The 22,397-nt window shown below is 47.1% G+C and overlaps 1 protein-coding gene across 2 annotated transcripts in view; it reads right to left on the reverse strand.

Moving 5' to 3' along the window:
- LOC137427334 (uncharacterized) overlaps positions 1 to 22,397 on the reverse strand; it is a 359,992-nt gene that overhangs the window by 55,953 nt on the left and 281,642 nt on the right. The window contains exons 2-5 of one of the 2 annotated variants that reach the window (XM_078777118.1): positions 20,149 to 20,386; positions 14,309 to 14,503; positions 7,938 to 8,048; positions 7,264 to 7,368 (exon numbers count right to left, since the gene is read on the reverse strand). In XM_078777118.1, coding sequence (XP_078633244.1) covers positions 7,264 to 7,368; positions 7,938 to 8,048; positions 14,309 to 14,503; positions 20,149 to 20,290 — 553 coding nt within the window. In that variant the 5' untranslated portion in view covers positions 20,291 to 20,386. The remainder of the gene's footprint in view (positions 1 to 7,263; positions 7,369 to 7,937; positions 8,049 to 14,308; positions 14,504 to 20,148; positions 20,387 to 22,397) is intronic. The other variant, XM_078777115.1, reaches the window with a different exon arrangement.

Below are 22,397 nucleotides of genomic sequence, written 5' to 3' on the forward strand. Positions count from 1 at the left end.
TCCTGAGAATCATCTCGGGATAAATTGATTGGAGGAAAAAAAAAAAAAAATCACGTCATAGGTCACGTGGTCGACCACCATATTGATTGAAGAGAAAAGCCTTAAAAACCACAAAAATACGTTTCTTCCGAAATGGCTGAACAAATTGAGGCCAAACATTACCAGCATGACTTCATACCCATGACAACCAAAAGGTTTGGTTGAAGCTGACATCGTCAGTCACATGGTTTGGGAGCCATAATTTTTTGAAGCATAAACCTTTTAAACCTACCCTCCTCCCTCATTTTTGATCATGTTGAGTGGAAACTTCACACACATGTTCCCCATGTCTGGAAGCTAAAACGACCTTTTGGAATATATATATGTGGAGAGGTTTTTGTTAAACCTCGACTCTGATTGTGCAACTGGACCAGACGGCATCAGCCCACGAGTCCTAAAATCCTGCTCTGCCGCTCTATCTCACCCTCTCTCTGTTCTTTTCACCCTCTCTTTTGCTCAAGGTCATCTGCCAGCATCTTGGAAATCAGCAAACGTGGAAATCTGGAAATCTGCCAACATCACCGCTTTGCACAAAAAAGGTGCAAAAACAGATCCCAGCAACTACAGACCAATCAGCCTTCTCCCAATTATCAGCAAAGTCATGGAATCCATCATTGCTTCAGATATGAAATCTTTCCTCTTCTCCAATGGCTTGATCTCTGATCATCAATTTGGTTTCAGACCTGGTCACTCTACTCTGGGCATGCTGCTTCTGCTCTCTCAACAATGGATGGAGGTCCTCAATGCCAAACAGGAAATTAGAGCTGTCTCCCTTGACATATCACATGCCTTCGATATGGTCTGGCACCCCGCTCTGCTCACCAAATTCTCCTCTTTTGGTATCCATGGAAATCTCCACGCATGGCTGGCGGACTTCCTCTCTAGTCGTAGTCAACGTGTTGTCCTGAATGGGTTTCTCTCATCTCCCCTTCCTGTTCTGGCTGGAGTTCCCCAAGGCAGTGTTCTGGGCCCTGTGCTATTTCTGGTCTTCATCAATGATCTCTCCGACTCTCTGGAAAATCCTCTCGATCTCTTTGCTGATGACTCTACTCTCTGTCGCTCCATTCTTCATCCCTCAGATCGGCAGTCTGAAGCGTCCTCACTCTCTGCAGACCAGGACAAAATCACAAACTGGTCAAACAAGTGGAACATGTCTTTCAATCCTGACAAATCTCACACTCTTACGATGTCTCTCTGAAAGGACCGACTGGAAAACCCTCCCATCTACTTTCTCAACAATCCTCTCCAAGAAGTTCTGTCGCTCAAGCTTTTGGGTCTCACTATCTGCCATGATCTTTCTTGGGAAAACCACATTTCCAAGCTGGCCTCCAAAGCCAGTCTTTGCATCCTCTAGTCTCCTAGGCATCCTAGGCACATCCTAGGCACACCATCCTAGGCACACCAAACTAGGCATCCTACGTCGTGCGAAGTCCTTCCTTGGCACACCTGAGCTCCTCACCACATACAAGGCTTTCATCTGCAGCTCAATGGAATACTGTTCCCCCCTCTGGGCTGGTGCTCCTGCCTCACACCTAGCTCGGCTTCACGCTGTTCAGGCCAAAGCTTTCAGAATCATTGGAATCTCCTGCGATGAAGTCAACTCCGAGGGCCTTTCACTCACTCACCGCAGGCAGGTTGATGGTCTTTCTGTCTTCTACCGACTCCTCTCTGGCCTTGCTCCCCCAGCTCTCTCTGTGCTCTGTCCCCCCCAATATTCCTTCAGGTCGCACAAGATCTGCCTGCAACCCTCTTATGGTTAAACTGCCAAAATCTAGGCTCTGCTCACCTTCACTCTTTCATTCCCCTTTTCTCCCGCCACTGGAACAAACTCCCCCACTCCCTTCAATCCCACTCCTCCCTCCAGGTCTTTAAAACAGCTGTTCACCACCATCTCTTATCTTCAAACATCCAAAACCTTGATCTTTTCTACCCCCGGTAATTCACCCCAGAGTCCGTGCAGTGTTCATATGTTTTATACCTCTCCCACCTCCCCCCCAAGTCCTCCCGATGTCCCTGCTCTCAAATGTTGTGTTTGTGTCCTTCCCCCTCTCTCCCCATCTTGTCTGCCGCTCCCCTTGTTTTTTGTGTTTTGTGTGTTGGTTTGACTTTTTGTGTGATTAATGTTAGCTCTTTCACGAGCCTAGATCTTGTATACAAAAAAAAAAACCGAAAAAAAAAACGCTTGGTCGCCTCTTACGATGCGCAGGGATTACCTGTTCTAAATCGAAGTACACACCGTGATCATTCATCCCACCAAGCTGGTACTCAATTTGCCGACCTCGGAAGGATGACAGGCTGAGTCAACCCCACTGGCGTTAATTCAACGATCGACCAGGATTCAAACTCAGGATCCTCGGATCCTAAGCCGGCACCCAAACCGCTAAGCCAACACCAGGCTATGCAACACGATCAGCATGCAATGCCATGTGTTATAATTGTGGCAAGAAAGGACATTATGCCAAGGTGTGTCGAGCTGTCAAAATGGTCGGACCCATTTCTGCTGGTATGCAGTTGGAAGCCACTGTGCTCTCCGCTACTTCGCCCTTCAGTCTAGCGAAAGCGGTGGTCAGGATCACGGTGAATGGGGAGGTCGCTGATGCGCTGATCGACATGGGGAGTTCGGACAGCTACGTGAATGCTGTATTGGTGAAGCGCCATCATTGGCCTATCCTCCCCATGGGGAAAACAGAGTGTCTGGCATCATCTTTACATCAAGAGATAAGGGGACATTGTGTTGTGGAACGAGGAACTAATGAGACGAAGTACCAGAACGTGAAACCGATGGTTCTGAGAGACTTATGTGCTGATCTACACTTGGGTCATGATTTTTTGCGAAGGCATGCTGATTTAAATATCCATTTTGGGGGTACTAACCCTATCTTCACAGTCTGTAGTCTGGCAGAGATAGTAGTCGATCCACCATCGCTGTTTGCCAACTTAACTGAGGATTGTAAACCGATCGCTTTGAAGTGAAGATGACTTACCCGGGAGCATGGGAAGTTTGTTGCTGTGGAGACCAGGAAACTTCCTTCCCACCGAAGGCATCATCGAGCTGAGCAAATCGCCGTGGCGGGCCCAGGTATTGGTGACGACCAGTGCTAATCACAGGAAACGGATGGTGATAAACTATACCAAAACTATAAATCGTTTTACGCAAATAGATGCGTACCCGTTGCCACGTTCAGATGAAATGGCAGGAGAAGTGGCTAAATATCAAGTATTCAGTGCATTGGATTTGTGCAGTGCCGGTCATCAAATTTCGAACCGAGAGTCTGATAAGCTGTACACGGCATTCGAGTCTGGTCAGCGACTATCAGTTTCATCGTATACCCTTCAGGGTAACAAACGGAGTCGTGTGCTGCCAACGAGCCATCAATGAGAAAGTATCTCGAGAGAATCTCAAAGACACCTTTGTTTACGTGGATAATGTCACAGTATGTGGACGAACACAGAACGAGCACGATTCATGGAAGTAGCTCGCAAGTACAAACTCACTCAATGCTGACAAATGCACGTTCTCAGCTAAAACTATCACTCTCTTGGGATATACCATTTCAGACGGCTCGATTCGCCCTGACATGTCCTGCTCGCAACTGCGATTGGAAATGCCACCTCCGCCTGATGTAGCCGCGCCAAGATGAACCCTCGGGCTAAACGCTCATTATTCCAAATGGATCCCGAAGTATTCCGAGAAAATTCGTCGTCTGGTTGAAAGCAAAAAATTTCCGCTGTCTTCAGCTGTGAAAATGGCTTTTCACAATTCAATTAAGGATATTGCTCAAGCGGTGGCAATATCAATTGATAACAGTGTGCCCTTCGTTGTTGAGACTGATGCCTCGGAGTGCGCAATCGCGGCTACCTTGAATCAGTCGGGCCGACCCGTAGCCTTCTTCTACAGAACATTATCACACAGTGAGAGGTGCCACTCGTCTGTTGAGAAAGAGGCCGACGCCATCGTGGAGGCCTTGCGTAAGTGGAACCAATTTCTCCTCGGGAAACATTTTCATTTGATCACAGATCAGCGATCTGTGGCTTTTATGTTCGAGGGTCAACATTCCCAGAAAATAAAGAATGGAAAAAAATAAATAAATAAAATAAAATAAAATCGCTAGGCGGCGCAATGAGCTTGCGGAATTCGGCTACGACATCGTATATCGCCCTGGCAAGGACAATGTCGCTGATGATCCATTTTCTCATGCTTTCTGTGGAACCGTGGGATCCGAGAGGGGATTGCGGGAGCTGCATGACTCGCTTTGTCATCCGGGAATCACTCGCATAGCGCATTTTGTTTGATGTCGAAATCTTCCTTATTCGGTCGAGGACGTGAAGAGAGTCTGAAGTCCTTGTCCAGTTTGCGCCCAACTGAAACCAGTTTTATAAACTGCATCAAGTGGTTTTGATCAAAGCCACCCAACCATGGGAGCATCTGAACATTGATTTTAAAGGTCCACTCCCTATGGCCACCTCTCAACGTTACATGCTCACCATCGAAGATAAGTACTCACGCTTCCCATTTGCCTTTCCTTGTGGAGATCTCTCTCCAAATTCAGTGATTAAATGCCTCTCGGGGTTATTCGCGGTTTGGTTGTCCAGCGTGTATTCATTTAGATCGGGAAGCCACTTTTATGTCTCGTGAGATAAAACAATTCCTTCAGGAAAGAGGTATAGCCTCCAGTCGAACGACAAGGTATAATCCGCAAGGCAATTTTTTTGTTTTTGTTTTTTGTACACTGAATCGAGGATCGTGAAAGAGCTAACATTTATTTCACCAACAAATCAACCAGACAAACAAAATATATAAAAAGAGGTAGCGGAAGACAAGATGGGGAGAGAAGGGGAAGCACACAAACACAACATTTGAGAGCAGGGAGATGTGTGGGAGGGAGAAGGCTTTGGGAGAGGAGGCGTGGGAAGGGGGGGTGGGGGAGGGTGGGAGAAGTATAAAACACAAGGACACCAAGGACTTCCAGGACAGAAGTTGGAATTTCAAAAAAGTGGATTTGGGGTGAAATTAGCGGGGGTAGAAAAGATCAATGTTTTGGATACAACAACAACATGCATTTTAATGCCATTTTCCCTGCAAGAGCAGGGGTTAGCCTTGCGGTCCCCATGACAATCTTCTCCATTTTGCCCAATTTTCTGTATCTCTCCTTGTTAACCCCCTTGCCCGCATTTCTTCTTCAACCATCTTTAGCCAAGTCTTTCTCGGTCTTCCCTGTCCTCTACTTCCTTCTACATTCATTTCCATCACTCTTCTCAACCAGTCAATTTCATCCTTCCTCAACCCATGACCAAACCATCTCAACCTGTTCCTCTTTACAGCATCAATCACAGGCTCTATTCCCATCATCTTTTGCAATTCATCATTTGTCTTCCTCTCTCTCAACGACACTCCGCACATCCACCGAACCATTCGGATTTCCACCCTTTCCAGCCTTCGTTGCTGCTCTGCATTCATGACCAATGTCTCGCTCCCATAAATCATAACACTTCTCACACATGCACTCACTGATGAAGATCCGTTCAGCCATCTCTGAGAAAAATGGTGACAGACACACAGACAGACATCGCTCTTATATAGTGGATTCGTGTTTAGATTGACTGATTTGCCACGAGTAGAAGTGACATTTTCCAGCAGGGCAGATTGTGGCGATTGTGAAGAAGAAGAGCAATTTAAGGCATCGACCTCCAGGGACTGAAGGCTATTTAACTTCTCGCCACGCGGATGTGCGCAGATGTTCGTGCAAGACTGGTCTGCTGTGAGCTGAAGCCAGACAATGGTTCATGCTGGTAAGATAGAGATCGTACTCTGCGAGATGGAGGGGATTGTTTGTCCAATTGTTACGGAGGGGATCCAATTGTTACGGATCTCAACGTCGGCCCCTTTTCCCCTTACCAAAGGGGGGATTAATCCCCTTGTCTGTGACTGACCGACGTGAGTCCTGGGGGTCCCAACACTCCTTCCGGTCGGGAGGAGCCAGGGTATTTGGTCAATGAAAAGTCCCAAGGACCTGAGTGCCACTCCTGACCGCGAAGCAGGGGAGGGACTCCCGCTCGAACCACGGTTTTAGATGGACTAGTTGCCGAGTGGTTTTAGCAACCCGAAGTTCGAGCCATTAACAAAGAACTAAACCCGATCCTGAGCGTTGGCCGAAATCGTGCCACGTATATCAATAGGTAAAAGACAGCGACGATCGGACGAGAATGAAACCAAGGTAAGGGGAGGAACAGGTATTTATTAACTAATTATGTACAAAACCAAAGAAACCAAGGGAAGAAACGAAAGTCATTTACAGCGAAAGCAGAAACAGTGAAAACTTAACTTATACAGGCTTACTTAAACCCCGGGACAAGAGAGAGAGAGGAAGACAAATGATGAATTGCGAAAGATGATGGGAATAGAGCCTGTGATTGATGCTGTGAAGAGGAACAGGTTGAGATGGTTTGGTCATGTGTTGAGGAAGGATGAAAGTGACTGGTTGAGAAGAGTGATGGAAATGAATGTAGAAGGAAGTAGAGGACGGGGAAGACCAAGAAAGACTTGGCGAAAGATGGTGGAAGAAGAAATGCGGGCAAGGGGGTTAACAAGGAGAGATGCAGAAAATAGGGCAAAATGGAGAGGATTGTCATAGGGACCGCAAGGCTAACCCCCGCTCTAGTTGGGAAAATGGCCTTTAAAATGCATGTTGTTGTTGTTGTTGTCTGCGAGATGGCTTGATTGTATTACCTCGCTTAATGTACATAATCTGTTAGTGTTAATACACTCTTGTTGAATTTGTATTCGTTTCTTAGATCCTGCTTGATTTAAGTTTAATGAAGCCTGATATTGATCAAAAGGCTTTTCCATCATTCATTGCATTGATAACGATGAAGTCATTGGTGCCGTAATTATGACATCATAACTCGACAGGGGCAACGCTCAGTCTGATCAGTTTTAAATTTATTGAGCATGATCTATGCAACAATTAGATTCGAGAATATAAATTTATGATGTCATTGCTCACGTGGTCTGGCAGCCATATTGGATCCAAGAAAAGAAAAAAAAAACCTTTAAAAAACAGAACAGTTGCCTCGCACCAAGTTGGCTGTGCAGGGTAAGTATTTTATGAATACCATCTAGTTTCTTAAAGCAATTAAATAATAACGTCATGTTTTGTTTTTTTCTTCACACCAGAGTTCATCATCAAACTGTTCAAATCAAAATGTATAGACATTGACAGAAACCTTCATGGGGATGATTCTTGAGGAAAGGAGCTTCGGCATCAATGGGTTCGCGTTGGTCCAATTGAACATCAATGTCATGCTCAGTTTTCACTTCCACAAATAATGCTGAAAAAAGGAAGGTTTATTAAATGCAGGCACTCTTGTGTCACATGCAGGGCTGTTGCAAAAAAGATAAATATTGCATCAAAATCATGACAAAAATATTTTAAAAATCAAAATCTCCATGAAAACATTAAAATCTTCCTTGGAGAGAAAATAAAAAATTTCCATCATGCATAAGAACACCATCATGTGTTGTCTTTGTGCCAAGTATGAACAAAATCGGTCCATTCATCTCCGAGATATGGTTGTGGACGGACGGACGAGACCCAATCCATAAACCCCCGTCTTGGACAAAGTCCATTGGGGTCTATAATAACAGGTGTCAAATGAAAACCTCAGACTTGATGATTGCACAAATAGAGGATAATAGGATACAACAAGGTATATTAATTATATTGTTGGCTAAAATATTTTATTTAATAATGAAGGGGATAATTGACGTTTGAGAAATTGATTTACCACGTGGTTATTTCTTGAAGCAATTAAAACATAACATCGTGTTTTTTTTTTAACACCAGAGTTCATCATCAAACTGCTCAAATCAAAATGTATAGACATTCATTGACAGAAACCTTCATGGGGATGGTTCTTGAGGAAAGAAGCTTCAGCATCATTTGGTTCGGGTCGATCCAGGTGAACATCAATGTCGTGCTCAGTTTTCACTTCCGCTTTCACAAATAAATCTGGAAAAGTAACTTTTATCAAATGCAGGCAGTTTTGTGTCACATACATAGCTGTTTTCATACTCTTGAAATAGATAAAAAATATATTGCATTAAAATCAATAGAAATAATTAAAAAAAATTTACGTTAAATCTTTCTTGGAGAGAAAATAAAACATTTCCCTCAGGAATGGCGTCATGTGAAAACATTATGATATCAAAGCATTATGTTCTGTATAAACTGCCTCGATGTTATGAGATGCTTCCGACCTGACCACATCTTCAGTGGAATTTCACCACCACCCAACAACAACAACAACAACATGCATTTTAAGGCCATTTTCCCTGCTAAAGCAGGAGTTCGCCGTGCGGTCCCCATGACAATCTTCTCCATTTTGCCCTATTTTCTGCATCTCTCCTTGTTGACCCCCTTGCCCGCATTTCTTCTTCCACCATCTTTAGCCAAGTCTTTCTCGGTCTTCCCCGTCCTCGACTTCCTTCCACATTCATTTCCATCACTCTTCTCAACCAGTCACTTTCATCCTTCCTCAACACATGACCAAACCATCTCAACCTGTTCCTCTTCACAGCATCAATCACATGCTCTATTCTCATCATCTTTCGCAATTCATCATTTGTCTTCCCCTCTCTCAACGATACTCCGCACATCCACCGAACCATTCGCATTTCCATCCTTTCCAGCCTTCGTTGCTGCTCTACGTTCATCACCCATGTCTCGCTCCCATAAATCACAACACTTCTCACACATGCAGCATACACCTTTCCCTTCAGCTTCAACGACACTCCCCTGCTCATCAGCACGCCACTCAGTTCCTGAAACTTCTTCCATGCACATCTCACTCCAGCAACCGTTGCCGAGTCTGATCCACCTTCTCCATTCAGCATGTCTCCGAGGTAGCAAAATGTTTTCACACCTTCCAGCTTCACGCCGTCTCCAAGATCCAACTCAACATTTCCTCCATCTGCAGCTCCCTCTGTGCACACCTTACATTTGAATGTAGCTGCCACACTGGTTAATGACCCTCTCAGACCACTACATTTTTGATGAACCCACTCAGCGCACATTGTACATTGAATGGAGTTCGCTCCGACACCCCTCCTGCACACAGCATGTGGCCACTTCCCAGTTCTTTCCACCTCACCACATGCTTTACCACTTGCCATCACCTTCGTCTTTCCGATATTCACCTTCAGACCTTTTGTCTCCATACATTCCTTCCACTTGTTCATCTTCTCCTTCAGTCGATCCATACTTTCTGCAATCAACACCAGATCATCTGCAAACAACAACTCCCACGGTAAACCCTCCTTTACGTTCTGAGCCAGCACCTCCATCACAGCTACGAATAGTAGTGGACTTCGTACTGACCCCTGATGCACTCCCACCTTCACCTCAAACCCACCACTGTTCCCGTCCTTTGTCCTTACAGCTGTGCGCGCTCTTTTGTCCATTGCCATCACTACTCTGATCAACCATTCCTCCACTCCTAACTTCCTCAAAGCCCATGTAAATACTTCACGTGGAACCCTATCGAATGCTTTCTCCAGATCAACAAACCCAAGAAACAACTTCTTCCTCTTCTCCATGTACTTCTCCTGCAACTGCCTCGCCATAAAGAGCGCATCTGTCGTTCCTCTTCCTGGCATAAATCCAAACTGCATTTCGTCCATCTTCACCTTCTTCCTTATCCTCCTCTCCAACACCCTTTCCAATACCTTCATTCCATGCTCCAACAACTTTATCGCTCGGTACGAGCCACACTCGAGGGTCACCTTTCCCCTTGTATAGAGAGACGAGGGTACTCAGATCCCAATCCACTGGAATGCGGCCTTCTTTCACCACCAGATTACAGATCTCTGTCATTCTCTTCACACCCCAACTTCCAACTTCTTGCTGCTGCTTCCTGCCCCAACAACCCAACATCACAACCAACAAAACAGAGAAGGTAAGAAAAATGTAGATAAGGGAAAATAGAGGTTTTCTCCACTAAGCTGCATTTATTCTCAAATTACAAACAATTGTGATCCAACATGTGACTGGTTGATTTTTTTTTTTTGTCTCGAAAGAACCCTCATGGAAAACAAAATGGCAGAGTGTGGCAGGTTAACATATTGACAAATGCAGACAATGGAATGAATAGGCCAAAGCCATGACATGTGAACATATGATAAGGAGAGTGTCAATATCATAGTAAACATATGATCAGGAGAGATAAGGAGAGTGAACATATGATAAGAGAAAGGATCAAAAGAGTGAGAAAGTGGAGCAAAGCTCAGGAGTGGCTTGGAAAAATCACGTGTTGATGACGAATTGTATTGAAGGACTGGACTGGCAAGATACCTGAGAGTGATGCACACACGTCATTGAGATACCTTGTCTGAGTTCAAATCTTGACATCTATATTATAATAGGCTACGGTGATTCTGTCTGTCTGACTGTCTGGGGGTGTGGCTTACACCGTTTACAGAGTAGCTCCACCCATTCTTGGAGAGGCTTCATGTAAACAAACATCCACCATTTTATTAACTTGAATAGCTTTGAGGCCTGTTTAGTTAGGCCCATGCTCTTTTTCTCTCTCACACAGGTTTATTTCACCTCTAATTCGATATATCATTTCATTTTTAAGAGTTGCTAACATAGTTTAGACTCGTTTGAAAAAAAACGGGAAGAGAATCCCATGAAAGTTTCCATTTATAGAACAAAATGAATTCTCAAAGGCCAGTAACATAAAGCCCATTCATTGAGTCACCCTCACGATTTTACTCGAATTCACCATCTGATTTAATTTTTATCGATGGTTTTGGACTCGGTGTCAGAAATAATTGAGAACATTCACGCACACATGGGAAATTACCGAGAGATATTTCTTCATTTTTTTTTTTTATATATGTGCGCATACACTTTAAATAGGTTTATTTGAAATCTTTAAGTTTCACAATGTAATTTACTTGCCATTTGTCATTTGATGATGACGAGACACTTCCTCTTGAGGATAGTGACAATTTATGCGTTGCGTGGAAACTTCCATTTCCAAAATGAACGAGACGATCGATGAAGAACGCAGACTTGAACAGGATGGAGCAAGAAAACGAATGAGACGGGTGAACGAGTCCGTCGACGAACGTCAATGCAAACTTGAACATGATGGAGCAAGAAAAAGAACGAGACGGGAGAAAAACGAGAGAAACGAGACGGGAAAAAGCCGATTGGAGAGGAGAGCGAGGAGCGATTGGAGAGGCGAGGAGCGATTGAAGAGGCGAGTGAGGTGCGATTGGAAAGGCGAGTGAGGAGGTATTAGAGAGCAGTGTGAGGAGGTATTGGAGAGCAGTGTGAGGAGGTATTGGAGAGCAGTGTGAGGAGGTATTGGAGAGGAGTGTGAGGAGGTATTGGAGAGGAGTGTGAGGAGGGAATTGGAGAGGAGTGTGAGGAGGGAATTGGAGAGGAGTGCGAGGAGGTATTGGAGATGAGTGTGTGGAGGTATTGGAGAGGGGTTGGAGAGTGAGGACCGATTGGAGAGGAGAGTGAGGGCCGATTGGAGAGGAGTGAGGGCCAATTGGAGAGGAGTGAGGGCCGATTGGAGAGGAGTGAGGGCCGATTGGAGAGGTGAGTGAGGAGAGATTGGAGAGTGAGGAGAGATTGGAGAGATTGGAGAGATAGGAGAGGCGAGTGAGGCGCGATTGGAGAGTGAGGCGCGATTGGAGAGGTGAGTGAGGCGCGATTGGAGAGGCGAGTGAGGCACGTTTGGAGGGGCGAGTGAGGCGCGAGGAGAGTGAGGAGCGATTGGAGAGGGGAGTGAGGCGCGATTGAAGAGGTGAGTGACGCACGATTGGAAAGGCGAGTGAGGAGCGATTGGAAAGGCGAGTGAGGAGCGATTGCAGAGGCGAGTGAGGCGCGATTGGAGGGGAGTATGAGGAATTGCAGAGGAGTGTGAGGGATTGAAGAGGAGTGTAAGGGGTTGGAGAGGAGTGTGAGGGGTTGGAGAGGACTGTGAGGGGTTGGAGAGGAGTGTGAGGGGTTGGAGAGGAGTGTGAAGGGTTGGAGAGGAGTGTCAGGGGTTGGAGAGGAGTGTGAGGGGTTGGAGAGGAGTGTGAGGGGTTGGAGAGGAGTGTGAGGGGTTGGAGAGGAGTGTGAGGGGTTGGAGAGGAGTGTGAGGGGTTGGAGAGGTGTATGAGGGGTTGGAGAGGAGTATGAGGGGTTGGAGAGGAGTGTGAGGGGTTGGAGAGGAGTGTGAGGGGTTGGAGAGGAGTGTGAGGGGTTGGAGAGGAGTGTGAGGGGTTGGAGAGGTGTGTGAGGTATTGGAGAGGAGTGTGAGGAGGTATTGGAGAGGAGTGTGAGGAGGTATTGGATGAGTGTGAGGAGGTATTGGAGGAATGTGAGGAGGTATTGGAGAGGAATGTGAGGAGGTATTGGAGAGGAATGTGAGGAGTGGGTTTGGAGAGGCATGAGGGTGGAGAGAGGAGAGTGTCAGGTGGAGTGGAGTGAGGGGTCACATATGTGAAATAAATAAATTGTGTTCATTACACCATTTCTGGATCTGATGAATTGCCAGTAACCATTTTGTAAAAATGAATGTGCAGCATCAAACTCAATATGTTGAAATGTCACACACGTCCATGCCCGTGGGATTTCCACGGGTGACCCCACTATCTATTTTTTTAAATCGCGGCACAGTCTGTCATACACCGCCTAAAATAACAGACGGGAAAATGGCGAGATATATTAAAAATTCCTGGCAGACCTTTCCATTTGATGACAATCGTCGCAATTAAATATTTCATTTATACGTCGTCACAATAATGTGGAGAGAGGAGCATAGCTTCGTTCATGTATCGCCACAGACGGGAAATTGCCGACAGATATTTCTTCGTTATTATTTCATTCATCATTATCATACGGAAGTAAAGGTAATCCTGTTTCAACTAGCATTCATTCCAGTGAGGCGTTGGAAAGGAGCTCGGGGTTAGAGAGGAGCTCGGGGTTGGAGAGGAGCTCTGGGTTGGAGAGGAGCTGGGGGTTGGAGAGGAGCTCGGGGATGGAGAGGAGCTCGGGGTTGGAGAGGAGCGATTGGAGAGGTGAGTGAGGAGCGATTGGAGAGGCGAGTGAGGAGCGATTGGAGAGGCGAGTGAGGAGAGATTGGAGGCGAGTGAGGAGCGATTGGAGAGGCGAGTGAGGCGCGACTGGAGAAGCGAGTGAGGCGCGATTGGAGAGGAGAGTGAGGCGGGATTGGAGAGGAGTGTGAGGGATTGGAGAGGAGTGTGAGGGATTGGAGGGGAGTGTGAGGGATTGGAGGGGAGTGTGAGGGATTGGAGAGGAGTGTGAGGAAGTATTGGAGAGGAGCGTGAGGAGGTATTGGAGGGCAGTGTGAGGAGGCGTGGGATTGGAGAGGCATGAGGGTGGAGGGAGGAGAGTGTCAGGTGGAGAGGAGTGAGGGGTCACATATTATGTGAAATAAATAAATTGTGTTCATTACACCATTTCTGGATCTGATGAATTGCCAGTAACCATTTTGTAAAATTTAATGTGTAGCATCTAAATCAAGATGTCCAAATGTCACACACGTCCATGCCCGTGGGATTCCCATGGGTGACCCCACTAGTGTATAATAAACTGCCATCCTTTATAGAGTGCATTGAATTCATCAATGTTTGCACCAACCCACCATCCCACAGTCTTCAAGAAAGCTGTTCATCACAATCTCAAATCACTCTCCATCCAACCATGATCTTTTTAACCTCAAAGTGACCCCATTGCAAAGCATTCCCTTTTTCCAGGTCATTGTGATCTCCCCCAACCTCTCACCTCACCTCTTTTCACCTCACCTCTTTCACAACCTTTCTCTTCCTCTTTCACATCTTTTCTCTTCCTCTTTCACATCTTTTCTCTTCCTCTTTCACATCTTTTCTCTTCCTCTTTCACATCTTTTCTCTTCCTCTTTCACATCTTTTCTCTTCCTCTTTCACATCTTTTCTCTTCCTCTTTCACCTCACCTCTTTTGGTTTGTTCGTTGATTGGTTTCATCATCCACACTTTCCCTTTCCTCTTCTTCCTTCAACTTCTGTGCCACTTATTCACCCCCATGTGTCCTTCTCTCCCCTCCCCTTCATCTCACGCTCACTTATACTCTGCTGTTGTTTCCTCTTTCCATTTTATTCCCTTCCATTCTGCTCTCAATCTTTCAGGAGCCTCTATCAAGTAAACAAAAAATAGCACACTAAACAAACGCAGATCTCATCAGAAGTGATGTCAATCACACGACTCACCATTCGGCTGATCGCGTTGCTCTTCCTCCAGACCAAATGAGTTCACATCCTCGATTTTTATCTGCAGAATCACGGGAAATCCTTCCGGCTCCTCAACCTTCATTCCACACACGAGCACAGTCAGCAGTTCCGATCCCGGCTGCACATGACAGGAATCCTTCTCACAGCCAACTTGAGCGTACATGGTGGGTGAACCTTTAGAGAGGAGGGAAACATATCACTCGTCCTCATGTTTACACCACTCTGAGTACCTTGATCTGACAAAGTGCCAATATGTGAAGTACCTCTGTACTTGAGGCCTTATCTTCTCTTTAAATCAGTTACAGTAATTTAAACTTTCACCACACACGAGCGCACACCCTTTTACTCCCCATGAAACAAAATTGCATGTCTTAAGACAATACTGCAATTGTATTACACTGGAGTGACTCGGCGCGCTAGGTGCGCCTCACCACACGTCGTTTCAGAGGGGGAGACATCTTTGACCATTTTGGTGTCTTTTGGGTCATCATGGTGTTTTGGGTCTTCAGGGCCATTTGGGTCTTTTGGATCCTCTGGGCCTTTAAGGGTAATTTGGGTCTTTGAGGTGTTTTGGGTATTCGGGGTGTTTTGGGTATTTAGGGTCTTTTGGGTTTTCGGGGTCTTTTGGGTCTCTGAAGGGTCTTGGGGGAATTAAAGGGTCGTCAAAGGTCTGAGGGGTCTCAGCAGTCTTAACGCAATTAAGAGGGTTAATTAAGAGTGTGGTAATTTTTTTGGAAGAAGAAGATGACGTTTTCGTCACATATAAACATAGTGACATACAGAACCATATATGTTTGCTCTATTATAATAAGATGTTGATGTGTGCCGATTTGGCCACATATAAAACATTCAAAAGTTTAGATATTTATGTTAAATCTGGGCCTGTTCAGCAATTTTAGGATGTTGAAGGAACTGCGCTCCAACGCGAGTCGAAAGAATTGACGCGACCAAAGACGGAATTCGTCCGAGTTGCTTTATTGAAACAAAACAGCTCAGGTATTCTGACAAGCCCGTTTATCGGGCAACAATATATATACACATTTATGTCGGGAAGTTTGCCCGGCAAAAGCTATACCGGGCATGCCCGGGTATCAAGGGCGAGCCTTGGAAAGGCGAGTCTGGACCTGCCCGGGCGTGTTTGGCTGCGGCCTGGCAAGTCGAGGCTGGGCGTGCCAGGGCGCTCTGGGCGAATACTTGAAAGGCGATAGCGGGCATGCCCGGACGCTCTGGGCGAGCCCTGAAAAGGCGATAGCGGGCATGCCCGGACGCTCTGGGCGAGCCCTGGAAAGGCGATAGCGGGCATGCCCGGACGCTCTGGGTGAGCCCTGGAAAGGCGATAGCGGGCATGCCCGGACGCTCTGGGCGAGCCCTGGAAAGACGAGACCGGGCGTGCCCGGGAGGTTCGGGCGTGCCCGGGAACAGTGAGTCCGGGCATGCCCGGGAGAGGCGCGTCTGGCCGTGTTCTGGCCGGTGCAAGGCGATTATGTACATCCAGCGGTAACCGCTACAATGTAGACATTCTATGGTGAGAAGGCCTTACACACGAGCACAGGGGATGTGTATGAAGGAGTATTTGAGCTCGGATGTAATCCATGCCACAGGTATGCTGATATGCAGACAGTTTCCCCACATCAATAACTTTCAGGTCAAAAATAAGAAATCACTTTTAATAAAATCAGATGGAACAACAACATTCCTCTGGAACACATCCATGGGAATTCAGTTCATGTTCATCACTCTGACAAGTAGAACTGAATCACCTGCATTAAAGATTTAAAGGAAGAGCATTTGTATCATTAGATAGTTTGAACACTGTAGGAAAGTGAAGTTTCTTTGCAAATTCAACGAGCGTATTTGCACAGTAAAGGGCAATAAGAATCGCCAAATCCCAAAATTCAAAATGTGAGGGGGAAAAGGTTTCCAGGCGGTACTTTCAGAGAGAGGAAGAGAGAGGGGGAGAGAGAGACGGGGAGAGAGAGAGAGAGATACGGGGAGAGAGAGAGGGGGAGAGAGAGACGGGGAGAGAGAGAGAGAGAGACGGGGAGAGAGAGAGAGAGAGAGAGAGACGGGGAGAGAGAGAGAGAGAGAGAGACGGGGAGAGAGAGAGAGAGAGACGGGGAGAGAGAGAGAGAGAGAGACGGGGAGAGAGAGAGAGAGACGGGGAGAGAGAGAGAGAGAGAGACGGGGAGAGAGAGAGAGAGAGACGGGGAGAGAGAGAGAGAGACGGGGAGAGAGAGAGAGAGAGAGACGGGGAGAGAGAGAGAGAGAGAGAGACGGGGAGAGAGAGAGACGGGGAGAGAGAGAGAGACGGGGAGAGAGAGAGACGGGGAGAGAGAGAGACGGGGAGAGAGAGAGACGGGGAGAGAGAGAGACGGGGAGAGAGAGAGACGGGGAGAGAGAGAGACGGGGAGAGAGAGAGACGGGGAGAGAGAGAGACGGGGAGAGAGAGAGACGGGGAGAGAGAGAGACGGGGAGAGAGAGAGACGGGGAGAGAGAGAGACGGGGAGAGAGAGAGACGGGGAGAGAGAGAGACGGGGAGAGAGAGAGACGGGGAGAGAGAGAGACGGGGAGAGAGAGAGACGGGGAGAGAGAGAGACGGGGAGAGAGAGAGACGGGGAGAGAGAGAGACGGGGAGAGAGAGAGACGGGGAGAGAGAGAGACGGGGAGAGAGAGAGAGACGGGGAGAGAGAGAGAGACGGGGAGAGAGAGAGAGACGGGGAGAGAGAGAGAGACGGGGAGAGAGAGAGAGACGGGGAGAGAGAGAGAGACGGGGAGAGAGAGAGAGACGGGGAGAGAGAGAGAGACGGGGAGAGAGAGAGAGACGGGGAGAGAGAGAGAGACGGGGAGAGAGAGAGACGGGGAGAGAGAGAGACGGGGAGAGAGAGAGACGGGGAGAGAGAGAGACGGGGAGAGAGAGAGACGGGGAGAGAGAGAGAGACGGGGAGAGAGAGAGACGGGGAGAGAGAGACGGGGGGAGAGAGACGGGGAGAGAGAGACGGGGAGAGAGAGAGACGGGGAGAGAGAGACGGGGGGAGAGAGACGGGGAGAGAGAGAGACGGGGAGAGAGAGACGGGGAGAGAGAGAGACGGGGAGAGAGAGACGTGGAGAGAGAGACGGGGAGAGAGAGACGGGGGGAGAGAGACGGGGGGAGAGAGACGGGGGGAGAGAGACGGGGGGGGAGAGAGACGGGGAGAGAGAGACGGGGAGAGAGAGACGGGGAGAGAGACGGGCAGAGAGACGGGGAGAGAGACGGGGAGAGAGACGGGGAGAGAGACGGGGAAAGAGGCGGGAAAGAGGCGGGGAAAGAGGCGGGGAAAGAGGCGGGGAAAGAGGCGGGAAGAGAGAGAGAGAGAGAGAGAGAGAGAGAGAGAGAGATTTGTCAGGATTGATTGAGATATTTCATGTGCATTTGACCAGCTGGTGATTTTATTTTTTTTCATTTAATTTATTAAACACAATCTCCCTTTAATTTATTAAACCATAAATCCGTACTGGCTTTGTTACATAAATTACGAAGTGGTTCTGCATCTCTTCCATAAGCAGTCTCCATCACCTTCCCTCTGGTGTGGAAAGGTCAAGGTTCTCCAATGTTTCCAATCAGCTCCTTTTCAACAATAACAAGAAAGAACAATCGGAGATTGCAGACAGTCACCAGGACGTGTTTTTCGTGGTTTTTAAGGCTTTTGTGTAAAAACAAAGATGGCGACCGAATCACGTGACCGATTACATCATTTTTTTTTCTCCACCAATTTAACCCAAGATGATGCCCAACAAATTTCATCTCGATTGGTTGAAGTTTTGTACTTTTCGAATGATGACATCATAATGGAGGCGCCGATGACATCAACATATTGTTATGGATCTCAGAGACGGCACTCCCCTCAGCAATGGGGGGTTAATCCCCTTGGCCTGTTAAGCTGGCCGTCACTAGTCCTGGTACTTATAACGCTCCTTTGCGGGGTGAAATTGGTCAGGGTTATTGGTCAAGGTGTTCTCCTGAATACCTTTACCAATCCCTCCGCAAAGCAGGGAGACAAGTATCGCTCGAACCACGGACAAGATGGTATTTGCCGAGCGGTTTAGCAATCCGCGATTCAAGCCGTTAGCAAGAGACGAACCCGACTCCGAACGTTGGCCGAATCGTGCCACAGGTACTCAATAAGAAGAAGGGACTAAAGCGATCGGGGGAGAATGACACCAAAAGGGTAAGAAATAACAGACATTTATTAATTATGTACAAAACCAAAACCAAAGAAGAAGAAACGAAAGTAATATACAGGACGAAGAAGAAGAAGATACACAGGGCAGCCTTAAACAGTCTTATATTATACCCCAGGACAAACAAACAGACTCACACGACAGGGAATGGCAGGCAGGAATGACTGGAAGAGGCAGAAGGTCCAGGTGGGACAGCAGGGCTGGAACGTTCGGGCAGAGGCACAGCATTGAGGTCCGCTCCAGGTCCACGCTCCGGGCTGGAGGTGAACAGCCAACGGCAGCTTCTGGTCTCATATCTCACATGGGCGGACACTCACTCATCTGCCAGATCACGTCTTCTCCCTCAACTGTTCTGGTACCTTCTCATGAAGCAGACCTCATGAAGACTTCTCATGAAGCAGACTTCTCATGAAGCTTCCAACTCATGAAGCAGACCCTCGCAGCCGCTTTTATTGTCCGTGTCGGAATCAAGTCGCCGGCTCCGATGACACGCCTACCAGGTGGCTCACCGTGGCGCAGGCTGGCCGGCAAAGGGGTCGCTGACCACCTCTGCTGACGAGCCGACGTGCCACACCTTGGTCTTGTGGCCCCACCCCCATCTTCCTTGGCTTGACCGCATGGCTTATGGCAGCGTGGTGCCAGTAAAACAGCCCCATGCAAACGGCGGCGAACGCTGCCCTACTGTAACTTTGAAGAGCGGGTGAGACGATTGGGGAAATTGAAAGGGGCTTATCTTATTTGATTAATGCAACGCAGATTCAACTATTGGGAACAGATCCTTAACTGAAACACACAATAATGAAATAACTACAGAGAGGTCCTATGGTTCGCTCTGTGTTGTGCACGGACTAACTCGGGTGCGATCTTTAACAAAGCCAATTGATGGGGATATTTACAGGGGACTATTTATAAGGGAAATATTTACTAAAATTTACTAGTGAAGGTTCTAAAAACCGTAACACAGCACCCATCCTTTCCTCTAGGGCCGTTCCGGCCTGAAATAACTTTACTTAATGTGACACTCAGGTGTCATAGCCCTCTACTATTAACCTTACCCTGAGTGCGACAGTTTTAAAACAATTAAATATGTCCCCCTGCTGCGTTGCATCCTACCTAACAGACTCACACCCACAGGATAACCGAATTGCGGAATGGTTTGCAAACTATACATAAAGCCGGTGGGGAGCATTATTTACAAAACACTAATTTGTATTTACACTGCAAACCCAGGACCTGTCATTCTGGGAGACAAAAGATCTTTTGAAAAGAGGAAGGAGCATGCACTGCACTGCACCGATACACCATACTCAAATCCCCGGGGATGCACAATTGATTTTACAGTGCACCCCCGAGCACAAGAGCATCACAAAGCACCAAAGCACCAATCAGTACCATCCAGTGCTCATTTCACACATTTCAATAAAAAAAACCACAAACTGTTGACCTGGTTGTCAGCTCCTGCTTCCCCTGCTCTGCTGGTCCGATGTTTCTTGTTGTTATTCTTGGTCTTGTGGCTTGCTGCCTATTTGAAAATAATAAAAAGGCACATAACGCGTCCATTTTTATTTAGGGCCAACAGGGGCCAACTAAGGGTGGTTCACCTGTATGGCAAAAAGCGCCACCTCTCCGTGCTCCGCAAGCAAGCTTTGCTCTGGCCATCATGGCCGGTCCCAGCAGAGGGGCCAGGCCCCAACACGTGGGGTCCATCGGTGTGGTGCTTGGCCACAAAACCGTGTGGTCCATAAAGTGGTGCTCGGCCGCAAGTCGTGCGGTCCATGGGGTGGTGTACCGGTCCAGGCAGGCTGTGCAGTGGCGGCTCGGGCACACAAGTGCGGCTACCTGCGCACCCCCCCCCCCCCCCCCCCCCCGGACACAAAATAACAAGCCGTGAGTGGGGAAGGAAAGGACACAGCAAGCATCGGAGCAAGGTCACAAGGGTACACATCAATACAAGGCAATGCAAGGCGAGGTGCGCATGGGAGCGAGCGGAGAAAGCTCGTCCCTACCGTACGTCACCCCCGTCACCTACCCTACCCTTGCCCTTATCCCGTATTTACAAAACTCTACACATTTACAAATTCGTCACTATCGTCTCGTCTTCCCCATATCTCCCCTAATACCAAATTGGTTACCAATCCCTCTCATCCAAATTTGCCATCAATCCCTCATAAGGAGGAAGAGATGGAATAAACAAGCACAATGTCACCCCCACATCATGATGCGTCTCACCATTCCAAACATTTCAAAAATCACATGGTGTGGAGTCTTGTCACCTTGGTGAGTGGATGTAGATGGTGCGAAGAGAATTCAATCCTAACTATACTTCTAAATGACTAACACCTTTACTCTACCCGGGGTCTTTCCCTGCCAAACCATTGGCCATCTTACACTATGCGGTTCTAAAAACCAATTCTCACTGACCATCTGTGGTGCTCACCAATTTGGGGTCTCACTCCCCCGATTCTCCTCCCTGTGCCTTTGCACAATTTCAGGGCTGGGTCGTGTGGCTCACCAGCAGGTCAACTCACCTGCACACCTCCGCCACTGCAGTTGCCTCCCGAGCTCCTCTCCCTAACCTATCTGGGGAAGGCCCTCTGGCTCCCTTACCCTACTACCGCCCTCTCTGGCATCGGGCTACCCGGGTCCGTCCTCAGGATATATATATATATATATATATACACACATATATATATATACACATACATATATACATATACGTATACACATATATATATACACATACATATATACATATACGTATACACATATATATATACACATATACACATATATATATATACATACATATATATATATATATATATATATATATATATATATATATATATATATTAGGGTGGTCCTCAAATGTACACCAAAAAATAAAATTGGACTTTTTTCAGGTGCTTGTTGCTAACATTGTTCCTTACTAGGGCATGCCCGTACGTGGGTGCCCGTTCCTTGCCAAAAAAAAAAAAAAACGCTACCCGTACGCTCTACCCCGCCCGTACGCCCGTACGCCCGTAAACAAAAAAAACAACGCTCTTCGCTTCCGCCCTTCGCTCTGACTGAATTGGGAGAAATAATGCGCATAAGAAATCGAGAAATTATTATTTTCTCCGGAAGAAATCGAATTACGAACCGTAATGGCGCACGCGCTCGGCTCGGCTCGGCTCGCTCTCACATCGGCCACGCCTACGCAACAACGCGTTCTGTGATTGGCTGCCGGAAGTGCAGTCTTCACTGTCCGGAAGGTCGCATATCGCAGTTACGATGAATCGCAAATTAGTTTTAATTAGTTTTAAAACATAGTTGAACGCCAACACAGTTTGCCAACGTGAAATAAATGAATACGCTCTCAAATGTGCCGTCCGAGGCAGAGTCTGATCGCCACGTTCGGCACACGTGATAGCTCGCTGCTCTCTGATTGGTTGAATCGTTTTTTGGACATAGCTCGGTAACTACTTCTCCGATTAATATGAAACCTTGAAAAGGCACATCCTCGGGTCCCCAGCAATATACCTGGCAAGTTTCAAGTATATCGGACCGGTAGTTGTCGAGAAACAGCGGTCACAGACAAACATACATACATACATACATACATACATACATACATACACACAGAGATTACTGGAATTATAGATAGATTGTGAAAAAATGAAATGTGCCAAAGATGGTTTCTACACGACTTTATTTACTGCTGTCACACATGGGTTGAAAATTACAATGTTTCAGTATCGACACACAAAATTGTTTTTAATAAACTAACACTCAGATGTAATCCCAAATCAGTAAGAATGTATGACAATAATCATAAACACACAGAGTAAGAGTCCTCCAGACCATCGAT

Source organism: Myxine glutinosa, chromosome 5 (assembly GCF_964187855.1).
Source record: "Myxine glutinosa chromosome 5, kmMyxGlut1.1, whole genome shotgun sequence".
NCBI lineage: Eukaryota > Metazoa > Chordata > Myxini > Myxiniformes > Myxinidae > Myxine > Myxine glutinosa.